Raw genomic sequence first — 11,987 nt, 5'->3', positions numbered from 1 at the left:
CCAGAATCAAAGCAAGTTCTTTTTTTCATGTCTTTTCTAACATAAGGAATTTGGTAAAATGGTGATGTTTCAGAGTCAAAAATTACATAGACTGGAAAAAACACTGCCACGATCAGCTAAGTCAAGAAAATATTTTTGACCTTAATTGTAAGAACTGATCTGTGGATACTGCATGTCTGAGACACAGGTGACATTCAATAAATGTTTGTTGAGCTAAACTCATTTCACTAGTCTTGAATTATCCTCATGGAATTAATCCTTGATACTGTATATAAAGAAAACACCTAACTGTTAATTTTTAAGGAAAGTCTCCTGAATAAATCAGTTCAAAGATTAAAAAAAAAAAAAAAAAAAAAAAAAAAAAAAAAAAACCTCTGCAAAATAAACACAAGTCAGATAATCTGCAAATATAAAAATAAAAAAAGGGCGGGGGAGAGAAGAACAAGAACAATTACATAGCTAAAATAAGCTCTCTTATAAGTATAGATATTAAGTCAAATGTTGTTAGTTCTGTTGATTGCTACAATTGTCTCTGAAAGTCATCAAATCCAGCTTACTTTAAAGCAGCAATCACAAAATAATTCTACAGAAAAGTGGTTAACTATTTCATTAAAACGTTACCCTTAACATAAAATGCAGTTTCTCACACTTGAAAGAAACAAAAGATAAAAGAAGACAAAACAGCTCAGTTTAATTTCAAACGTTAATATATTTTCTATTTTATATTGGACATATGCATCTGTAACCCCTCATTTGCAGCAACTATCACATCCTCATAAAAGGGGCAAAATTTGTAAGATGCCTCTTAAAATAAATATTCTTTTTTATAAAATAATAAAACTTCAAATAAATATTCTTTACACTAAACAATATGTTGAAAAAATTAGAAAATAAAGGTTGAATTTTACTGTAACTGTACAATATACATGAAGTCCAAAGGGAAATCAGAGTCTTACAATAAAGGCTTTCTGTAAGGCAAAATACAATCTAAAAACATACTGATTGATTCACATTCTTCCGAATGTACAACATATTAGTATAATATTTTGTGACTGTGCCATGTAGTATAGCACAACTTGTTTTTCACAGTTGCAAATATTATTGTATATACAAAAATATAGCACATTCTCTCTGGAGAAAACAATGGAAAAAAGTCATCTGCTAATTTACAAGTTTTGCAAGTACTATTCACAAACAAAAACTTTGCCTAGGAGTGTCTGTGTTGCTTTAGCTTATGCAATACATGGGTCACCAAGTTCTGTATCTCATACTTTGAGCTCCATTAGCTGAGTTCTAACAAGCATATCAGTTAAAATGGCACATGGACAAAAAGCATTTCACTGCAAACAGCAAAGACTATCCCAACTCTATTAACAGTGCCAAGGTTATAACTGTTTAGTTGGTTGCATATGTGTGTTAAAAAAAGAAAGAAAAAATCCTCATTACTGTAATATTCCTGATTAATGATGCTATGTTGGTTTTTCAAAGTTCCTGGGGGGGACAGTGGGAACTTTGCAGCAAACTGTGTTTGAGTTTTTACAACGGCATCCAGGCCTGTTAACCCGGTCATAACACCCCTGGCACAATTTAAGGCAACCCTTGGCTGGAAGGTAACACCATAAACAAGGCAAAAAGAGGGACATGACACCCATGGCCGACCATCGTGTACAACAGTGAGACTGGCTGCAAGAACATGGGTTGTCAGCACAGTTGTCCTCATCATCATTAGAACAGTGATAGAAGAGACCTTTCACACAGCATACACAAGTCCCATAGTCAATCACGTTCTGGGCCGAGCAAAGGCACTGCTTGTCGCAGATCCAGTCTGATGGCAGAGGCCTTGGGTAGGTGCACTCCTTACATTTGCACTTGCCACAGTCCTCACACCTGTAGGCATGCAGGCCCAAATCTTCCTTGCTCAGTGGCTTAAGCTCACCTGGCTTGAGCTCAGATTTGGGTTGCACCCGGATTATCCCATCAGCAACAGGCCCGGAGGAAAAGGATGATCCTAGCAGTCTCTGTTCAGAGGAGCTGCTGCTGGTACTTGTCCTCGTACTGCTCCGCGACCCTGAGCTGACCGTGCTTATGGATCTGGACAGAGGGGCTCGTGCAGAAGAATGGACCTGCGAGTGCTGGAGCCTAGGAGGCTGGCGGTGCTCGGGCAGCCCGTGGAGTCTCTCGTGTTTGTGCTGAGTGGAGGGGCGAGGAGCAGGCTTGAGCCCAGGTCTTGGGACGACAGTAGGCCCCTCTGTGTACTCATTGGTGTTTCGGATGGCTCTGATCTGATCCAGAGACAAGACATGTACCTGCTGGGTGAGGGCGTCTCTGGGGTCGGGCTCCCCACGCTGTCTGCCACCGTCACGGGGCGTCTGCAGCAAGGGCTGTGACCCGTTGCCACTCTGAGCTCTGGCCTCCATCAGGTCTTGGAAGTGTGGTCACTCCAGCAGGCTTAGAACACATCTGAACTCCTGAGGAAGCCAAGAGGAAAGAATGGTTGATACTCTAAGATACTTCCCACTCTCCACCCACCTGAATTGACTCCTCACTTCCCACTTTCCCTAGAGAAACAGGATTTGAAATGGAATGGCAGTGGGGAGGTATTAGCCATATGATCAACAACGCCTGTACCCAAAAGTAAAAATTACGACTGGCTACTGACAATTCTGCAATCCCGTGATGTACAACAACACAAAGCTGATCTTTGAGTCACTTAAGTAAGAACTCCTTATTCAAAGAAACATACAATTTGTAAGGCTCAGGTTCAATGTAAAAACCACAAGAAAGTATCACTGGAATATAACACTGCTACCAACGTTTTCAAGAGTTGAAAATCTTTTCAAAATTTGAAATAGGTTTCCATTTGTCATGGCCATTTTTGCCTTAAGATTCTTTCTGGTTCTTAGTTTTTACTTTTACATCAAACACTTTAACTGTGACGTATCCAGTATTCTGTAACTTTTTCAAACCCGGTAGAATTAATGTGGCATGCAAAAAAGTAAATACCCAAAATAGTTAAAAATTTTATAACAATCATGCCATTTTTAATTAATTGTATAGTAGCACAAAGTTATAGAACTAAAAGCAAATCAAATCCTATTAGGTGCCAGAAACACATTAAAGCAAACTTACACAACAAGAAGACAAGAATTTATTTTCAACTTCTCAACAACTTAAGAATTAAGTATTTTACAGTCTGATAGCCTAGAACACCACCTTAGATTCTGCTGCTAAAAGGTTGTTCTCCCTGTTTTAGAAATGAAGCATGTCAAAAGCTCAACTAATTTTCTGTTTTCAAAAAATTAATTGAGAACACAAACGAAATGATAACCAGAAAAGTGTTTTAAAAATTCAAATGTCACATTTCATATCTAGCATTCTGTCAAGGAATTCCTTAAACTATAGTCCTTCTTCAATTTCAAAACGATCACCCAATTTCCCAAGCCTATACGGCAATAAAAAGCATAAAACAGGCAAAGCGGACCTTTATCCAACCTCCGCTCTTTAGAATAGAGGCCACAGCGAACAAGGCAGGTGACAAACGTCTCCCAATTCGGAGCAAGGCAGCGCTGGAAACCAGGTCTCCTCACCTCCAAAAGAATGGCAGAAGACAACGCTGCCCTTTGCTTTCACTTAGTTCATCGCCTCTCTGTGCCCCAACACCGTCCCCAGCAGGTGGGACACAGCCGATCCCCAGGGTACGTTTCTCCAGGCGGACTGACGCTGTCCATGGGCCAGGCGGCCCCCCTGCTTACGATCCCAAGACTCACAGACAAGACTCACAGACAGGCGGGGGCCGCGGGCGCCTCCGAAGGGGACGTGTCACGAAATGCAGGAGCACACTTCCCCCGCCTCACTCTCCCCAGTCAAGATCTCCCCCAACTCAAGGGAACTGCCTCGCAGCCCCAAGGAGCCACTCCGCCCCGAGGCACAGGTTACGCTGCCCACTTCTAGGCTTTCTGCAAAGCCCCTCGGACATCCGGCACAGGTTTGCCACCCTGACACGGCGAGCACGAAAGCCCTGCCTGAGACACGCAGCCAGGACGCACAAGTCCAACCCACGCACACACAGCGACTCCACGCTGCACTGACCGAAGGGGGCATTGCCTGTAATCTGCACACGCCTATCTCCTTTTGGGTCGAGAGAGACCAAAAAAAAAAAAAAAAAAAAAAAAGATATCATATTTCTTAAAGTGAAAGAAAAATTGCCTTTTTTTTTTTTTTTTTTTTAAAAGGGCATTTTCCAGGGCCCCACTGCTCACTCCGGGCGCGCAGAACCCAGCTCCCGGAGCTGTAAACTTTTGGTGCAGATTTGCTTGCAGTCAAAGTAGCATCTTTGAAAGAAAAGGAGGCTTTTTTATTTTATTTTTTAAGTGATTTCTGCCGATCCGATCCCTGGCCTCCTTCTTCGAAGCTGGACTCCCCACCTCCGCCCCTCTTCTCTTTCCCAGTCCCCCCTCCCCTTTGAAAGTGCTTTGAAACCCCCATTAAGAACAGTGTGTGATCAGACTGAGGATTAGGGGAAAAGAACTTCAGCTCTAGGGTGGGGCAAACGGACACAGAAACTGCTTTGTAAAAAACACACAAGAATCCAAATTAAAACACAGCAACAACAACAATAAAAGGGAAAAAAAACTGCCTCTTTTGCCACCTACTTTCAGGTAATGGAAAATGATCGCGACCGCTTGATGACTTTCTTCCTGCGCTGGGTCAGCCTGAGCTTCCAAAAATAAAATAAGTGTGACCTAGGCTGACCACGAAGAACGGAAAAGAGAGAGAGCTGCACTTCCGAACCGCAGAGACCCGGCGCCAGGCAGGGCGACGCTCCCACCCGCTCCGGGCTAGACCGTCCACACTGAGCAGAGGCGGGGACTCCCTCCACCCGGCACTCTGCCTTTTTCTCACCCTGGGGGTCTCCTGCCCCCGAGGCGAGCAACCCGTGTACCCCAACCCCACCAGCGCCCCGCCTAGGGACAGCCTCTCTCCGGACTTTGCCTTCCACCAAGAGGAGGAACAGGTTAGAAATGCGGGCGCCTGCAAAGGCGACCTGGAAAATACAAAGTGTCTTTCTCTCCCTTTCTCGCTCTCAGCGCCGAATTCGCGGCCAGTGCACGGCTGTGAGCAGGCTGCGAGCTGTCCTCTGTCCCAACCCCCTAGAGCGCGGGCGCGCGGGGTCGCCTGCCGGGGACACTGCACCGGGTGCACACAGAAGTCCCCGCAGAGGCAGGCCGAGCCCGAGCCCCGGGCAAGGCAGGTTCGCGGGGAGCGCCCCGGATCCTCGCGAAGACCCTGCGGGATTTGAGAAGGGGAGGCTCGGGGAGAGACGGACCCAACTCCTGGTCCGGCTGCACCTACTCCATGTTGCCCACAACGCGCCGGCCACGGCGCCAGGAGGAGAAGAGCCAAACGTGCCTCACCGTGAACGCGGCTTTGCACCAACCCCTCTCCCTTGGATTCTCTTCTTTCTGCGATGTGCAAATAAATCCAATCTCGATGCAAACTTTTTTCCCTTTCTTTCCAACCTCTGCTTCAGTCCAACTTCCGAGCAATCGGCGGGAGAAAAAAGGAGGAGAATTCGGAGCCAAATTCCCCGCTGATGAACACTCTGGGGTGCGGGGCTGGAGACGACCCCCCTTCTAGAAGCGCACGCGGAGTATTTCCTCTTTTTTCTCAATGAACAAGAGGCCGAAGCGCCAACGGCAAGTCCCTTTTCCTGGCAGATGAGCGAATGGGAAAAGAAAACGGCCTTACGAAGAACCTAAAGCCAGATCGCCAAGTGGTGCGGCCGCAGCCGCGTCGTAGCCGAGGCTGCGCGGGGGCGCGGGCCGGGCCGGGCGGGCGCGGGGGCCTGGGCGCTGCGCGCTCCGCCGGCCCCTCTCCTCCGCTAGCGCTGCGGCGCGCAGCTCTCGGCGGTGCAGACTGGGCGTTGTGGAGGCGAGGCAGCGAGGCCGAGGCGGGGGCGGTGGGTGCGGAGGAGGAGGAGGAGGAGGAAGAGGAGGAGGAGGAGGAGGAGGGTCTGGGGCCCGCCCGGGGGGGGCTCGCCGTTGGCCTGCGCCCTCGCCTTTCCGGAGGAGGCAGGGAGCTCTGCGGCGGCCGCGGCAGCAGTAAATGGCGTCATGTGGATCCGAGGCGGAACAGAGCAGTTGTTGTCCCAGAGGATATATCGCATCCGGTCCCAGCTCATTGGCTCCGCGGGGCTACATTCACTCACACTCCAGCGCCCGCCAGCGCTCCGAGCCGCAGGAGGCATTCAAAAGGGCAACCGCGCCGCCCCGCGCGTCCCCAGGCCGGTCCTGCAGCTCGGGCGCCGTCACGCGGGGCGCCCGCGGGGCCGGGCTGGGCACTGCAGGGTCAGTTTATCTAGTTTCAAGGAAACACTGACCTTAAGGTTTCCCCAGAGGCAATGAGGACGAGCCAGAGGCTCGAGCTGACTTAGGGAACTTTCTCCTTGCCACCAGGAAAGGGGAATGAACATTTAAGACTAATCCAGGCCACGCAGTGTTAGCATGAAAAACAAGTTGCAGGTTTTAAGACTTTATCCGGAATCCATTTCAAGTCTACCTCTCCCCTTTTCTGTTCCCCTTCGCGGAGGGGGTGACGGGGGCTGGGGCGGGGGGAGAAGAAGGGGGAGGGGAAGGGGAGCGGGAAGTGAGGTGGGAGGGCTATTGGTTTATTCTTTGTCTACTGGATTAACCCGATTATACACCAGGCACTAGCACAAACCGCCTCCCCCACCTCCGAGCCTTGTACGGGAGGAGCGGAATGCAGATTCGAGTTTCAAGTACCTTCTGCTCTTGCTGGGATTGGCTTTTGATTGTGTCGACTTGTAGTTTTTCCGTTTATTAGAATTTCATTTTTAAGGGGGGTTATCTATGAATGGAGGCTTTTTGAAGAGCTTCCTTACTGTTTTGCTTCATGCAATAGCTAAAGTCTACAGTCTAAGCCCTTTAACTTAATTCATTAATAGACAGAAATATGATTACTCAGGGCGACAGCATGGGCTTCTGAAATGGGAGGGAGGGGGAGGGAAGGGTTGGCTCACTGTTTCCCTGCAGATTTCCTTCTTCCCTTAACTAAAAGTCATCCTTCATTTCCCACTTTTCTTGCCACCTAGAACGTTTCTTAAGATCCTGTTGTCCATGTTGAAGGTGTACTATTCTTTCCCATTAAAAAAAAATAAATAAACATAGAAAATGCATACATATGCACTGTCCTAGCTGCCGTTCCATTACTAAGAAATGTGCCTTCACGTGGGAGCACCAGTGGAAAATTAAAACTCGCGCATACACACGCCTAATACTGCATTCTGTCGAGCGACTTACAGAATGCTTTTACTTCACAGGGAATTACCTGCTTGTACGGTCAAAACTCCCGAATAGCACCTGTGATCTTGCCCCATGCGGGGTGTCCTTGAAAGCAGTGTTAGGAAAACATGGTGCTTCATTCGTCCAGCTTTAACCCAATCCATTCGCAGCTACCCTGGAACTAGCTGCCTTCTTCTGAGCTCTCGCTCTAGAACGTCCCCAGCGCGCTCTCTGCCTCGCTGCGCTCTCACCCTGACTTCTCCATGTTTCTCTAAGGCTCTCCTCTTTCTCTAGGGATTTGGAACCAGAGATGGCAAGGGACGTGGCATGCGTTATTTCCGGGCGCTGGCCTACGTCCCCCGACCCCTAAGATGAGGGTGGACGAGGCTACAAGGGCCTGCTGCCGAGCGTCCCGGGGCTGTGGGCGCAAGACAGCTGGGCCTCTACGGCCACAGCAGGACGCCAGACGCCCGAATCCCTTGAGCCGCCAGTGAACGCAGGCGCCGCTGTGCTCGCAGCCCATCTGGCCACCAGGGGTCGCGCGCCCGGCGCGGGCCTGAGGCGACTTTCTTCTCCGGGACTCGACGCTGACAGGCTGGGTTACCTTCCAAAACGTGTGTGCACTAGGCAGGTTGGTTTAAAATGAATACAAAGCTATTAATATAAACGACACAGAAGATAGCTTTCCCTCCTGTCTGCTCGAGAGGGTCAAAGCCTGGTTGTGCAAGGCTAGGCGGGAACGTGCTGCTGGTGTGCGGCCAGCAAGTCTCGAGCAGAGCAGGTGAAAGCAACGCCATCTCTTCGCCTCTCCAAACTCCTGCACTCGATGGCGGCTTTCTAGGAGACACTTGTGCCTTGCTCGTCTCCCAGCGCTACAGGAACTTTGCGAAGACACATTGTTAGGGATCAAAGCATGCAATGGAATTTAGATCGGGAATTTCCAGCTGTTTAGAGAACCTTATATTTTGGGGAAAATCTAGGAATTTATGTTATCTTCCATGAGCTATAAAGAATCTCAGGTCATCTAGCTCTTCCCCCTCACCCCCTTTCCTCACAATCTCCAGTTTGCTGGCTGGGAAAACGTTTAACCTGTAACTTAAGTTCAAGATAAACACAAGAATCCGTTTGATTCTTTCTAATTTACTCCTTAGTCTTTATATTAATTACTGCAATTGTTACTCTTTCTCAGAGAATGAAGTGTGTAAAGCTACCATGTTGTGCCTCCAAAGTTTACTTAGTGAATTATAATCCAAAAGAGGAACTATGTTTTTGTGTATGTGTGATGCATGCACAATGAAATGCCTACTGCAGCTACTGTAATGTGTCCCCAAACTGATTCTCATGTTACATTCCAAAATTATAACTGCGACTAATTTTGGAAGATACTTTAGAAGTATGATAAACCCAGCACTTTGGAAAGCTGAGGTGAGAGGATCACTTGAACCCAAGAGTGAGAGACCAGCCTGGGCAACATAGGGAGACCCCGTCTCTATAAAAAAAATAAAAAATTAGCCGAGTGTGGTATGGCACATGCCTGTGGTTCCAGCTTTCAGGACGCTGAGGTAGGAGGATCACTTGAGCCTGGGAGTTTGGGGCTACAGCGAGCTGTGGTTGCACCACTGCACTCCAGCCTGGGCAACAGAGTGAGACCCTGTCTCAAAAAAAAAAAAAAAGAAAGAAAAGAAAAGAAAAATTCATTGTAACATTGTTTGTTAGAACAAAAGTTAGAGAATAACCTAACTGTCCATCAATAGGAGATTAATAATACAGTTTTTCTCTGTTAAAAAGAATGAACTAAAATTGCATCTGTCAACATAAGTCTCAAAAAGTAGATTGAGTAAAAAAAAAGTACAATCAGTGTATAGCTAATTACTATGTATGTAAAGGTTAAATACATCAAATCCTACTGTATATTATTTGTGTATAAACATGCACGTGGGAGTGATACACTCAGCTTTAGAACAGTGATTGCCTCTGAGGTGGGAAGGAGGAGACAGGGATGAGGTATGAGGTAGATAGGCACTTCAGCTATATCTCAAACACTTTACTTCTCTCTCTTTTTTTTTCTTTTTTTTTTGAGACATGAGTCTCGCTCTGTTGCCCAGGCTGGAGTGCAGTGGCGCGCCTCGCTGCAAGCTCCGCCTCCTGGGTTCACACCATTCTCCTGCCTCAGCTTCCTGAGTAGCTGGGACTATAGGCGCACGCCACCACGCCCAGCTAAAAAAAAAAAAAAAAAAAAAAAAAGTATGATAGAATGGAAGGCAAAACTTCACACACACACACACACACACAGAGCTTATTTTCAAATGTGTTGTGGAAAGTTCTAGAGAGGCAACCCTGACACATGAACAGGTGTTGCCATTTGCCTAATGCTGGAAAATACAGAATCCATGGAAATCCATGCTGCACCAATAATTCACTTCTAAATTTTTTTCTTTCTTTTTTGAGATGCAGTTTCCCTCTTATTACCCAGGGTGGAGTGCAATGGTGATATCTTGGCTCACTGCAGCCTCAGCCTCCCGGTTTCAAGTGATTCTCCTACCTCAGTCTCCCGAGTAGCGGGGATTACAGGTATCCACCACCACGCCGGGCTGATTTTTTGTAATTTTTTCTTAGTAGAGATGGGGTTTCACCATGTTGGCTAGGCTGGTCTCGAACTCCTGACCTCAGGCAACCCACCCACCTCAGCCTTCCAAAGTGTTGGTATTACAGGCATGAACCATCGCGCTTGGCCCCAAGTTTCTAATACTCACCAAGTAACATACCTTCCTAGTACTTGTTAAATAGGATTCTGGTCACACACTGGGATCTGTCATCTCTGGCTTCATTTTATATTCTATATTCATTTATTTATAATTACTTCATCTTACAACTATAATCTCAACTTTTTCAATGAGACAGTACATCAAATATGTGAATTTGTTTTTCCCAATCTTTGGTTGAAGACAGCAATAGACATGTTTCTTTTCTAGTAGGTGTGTTGCGTGAGTTGAAGTGAGATATTTGTAAGATTGCACTTGCTGGCTGGTGTAAGCTTTGGATTTATGTTGTAGTAACGGGAGAGTGCAGCTTTTAGCAACTGTAGCTTGTTTCTTTCTGGGATTGAGCAAGCCACTTGGCCTTAATAGGTTTAGTCCTAGTACTGATATCTTGAAATGATATCACACATTCGTGAGAAAAAGAAGAATGAATAGCTATTTGGTTAGTTTGTTAGTTCTATTACCAAGGCAGTCTATTTGAAGATGGCACAGAACATAACAGTGCATGCTGCTTCCAGGACTAACAGTTTGGGGCTTTCAACCATTATTTCTCCTAACAGCCCAGTTGAAATAGTAAAATTAGTCTATGCATGGCCTCTTCAGGGACCTTCCTAAGACAAAGGGTTTTGTAATGATGGACCTTTTGTTTTGACAACCATGACTCTAGTCATTTCACTTTTGAATTTCCCAAATTCTGTTGATAATGCCTCTCGGAGGGAATTGCAGGGGGGTGAGGGGGGGGGGTTTAACAATAGATGCAAAGGAATTCAAAATAGACCACTTGAGTTCTTATCTAGATTGCTTGAAGGACTGGAAACAGTTATCTCTGGATCTAACCTTCTTTGGAGATATATTCTCCAAAGAAGTTGTTTTTTCCTCCACCTTCATAACTACGTTTCAAGTTATTACAAATCGTGATACTTTTTAAATCTAAGATAATATCAAATACCCTCCGTCAGCTTGCAGTACCTGAAGGGTAAGTACCTCTTCCATGTAGTCACTAGCATCATGGCTCAGCAGGTGTTATAAAAAGAACCAGCTGGGATCAGGAGGGATTTAGTATGCTTTCAGTAGTAGAGAATTTTAACAAAAATCTCTAGTATATTTTAATACCCATTTTTCATCAATTTATACGGAGTACTTTATGTTCCAGAATTATCCAGAAAAAAGTGCACATGTTCTTTTTTTCCTATAATTGCTCTCCAAATGGCAAATGGATTTATTTATCTTCTGAATTATATACTCACTGTATGGGGAAAAAAAAAAAAGAAACTCAAACAGTTCCTAAACTTATAAAAGCAAAAATCCCAGAAAGAATTCTGTAAGTATATTTGAGACATCATAGTGGCATTTCTGGTTAATATTTGGTGAATATTTACTTTAAAATTCCATATTGCTAGTCATTAGATTCCAGACATCTGGAGGTTTGGGGACAGGTTGCTTTGCTAGAAGAAATAGTGTTGTAATAAGCATGCTCCTTTATATTTGCACATGTGTGTTTTCTTAGGATACATTCATGAAAATAGAATTTGAATCAAATGTGTGCATATTTAAAATTTCTAATAATACTGCTAATATGCTCTCCAAAACATTATTCCAGTTTACTTTTCTAACCCGTCTGTGAGAGTGACTATTTCCCCAAACCCTGACCAATAGCAAGCTTTGTCAGAATTTTAAATCATTGCTTACCTGGTATGTGATGCAGAATATCTAATTGTTCCATTTTTTCTTTGTTTACTTCAGAAGTTGAGCATATTTTCTTATAGTCATTGGACATTTGCTTTTTTTTTTTCTTTTTGTGAATTCAAGTTCATATCCTTTTTCCATGTTCTAATTGAGAGGCTTGTCCTTCATTTATTTATTTTCTGATGTATCCTATTTAAAAATACAAATATTCTCCCATTTTCTATTTATCTTTCAAACCTAC

General features: G+C 45.4%; 1 protein-coding gene across 4 annotated transcripts; it reads right to left on the bottom strand.

Annotated features, from left to right (window-relative positions):
* Positions 1-689: 689 nt before the first annotated feature.
* On the bottom strand, positions 690-5,919 carry LOC105481698 (sprouty RTK signaling antagonist 2). Of its 4 annotated transcripts, none has more exons than XM_011741394.2 (2): positions 5,415-5,919; positions 690-2,468 (listed from the first exon to the last, which is right to left on the bottom strand). In XM_011741394.2, exon 2 carries the CDS (start codon positions 2,415-2,417, stop codon positions 1,470-1,472), a length of 948 nt encoding a protein of 315 aa, XP_011739696.1. In that variant the 5' UTR covers positions 2,418-2,468; positions 5,415-5,919; the 3' UTR covers positions 690-1,469. The 4 variants fall into 4 exon arrangements, with proteins under 4 accessions (XP_011739696.1, XP_011739699.1, XP_011739697.1 ...); XM_011741397.2 differs by lacking the exon at positions 5,415-5,919 and adding an exon at positions 4,653-4,906; XM_011741395.3 differs by lacking the exon at positions 5,415-5,919 and adding an exon at positions 3,482-4,456.
* Between the last annotated feature and the right edge of the window lie 6,068 nt (positions 5,920-11,987).

Source organism: Macaca nemestrina, chromosome 16, assembly GCF_043159975.1.
Source record: "Macaca nemestrina isolate mMacNem1 chromosome 16, mMacNem.hap1, whole genome shotgun sequence".
NCBI classification, from domain to species: Eukaryota; Metazoa; Chordata; class Mammalia; order Primates; family Cercopithecidae; genus Macaca; species Macaca nemestrina.
This window is presented reverse-complemented; position numbering and strand designations above follow the sequence as displayed.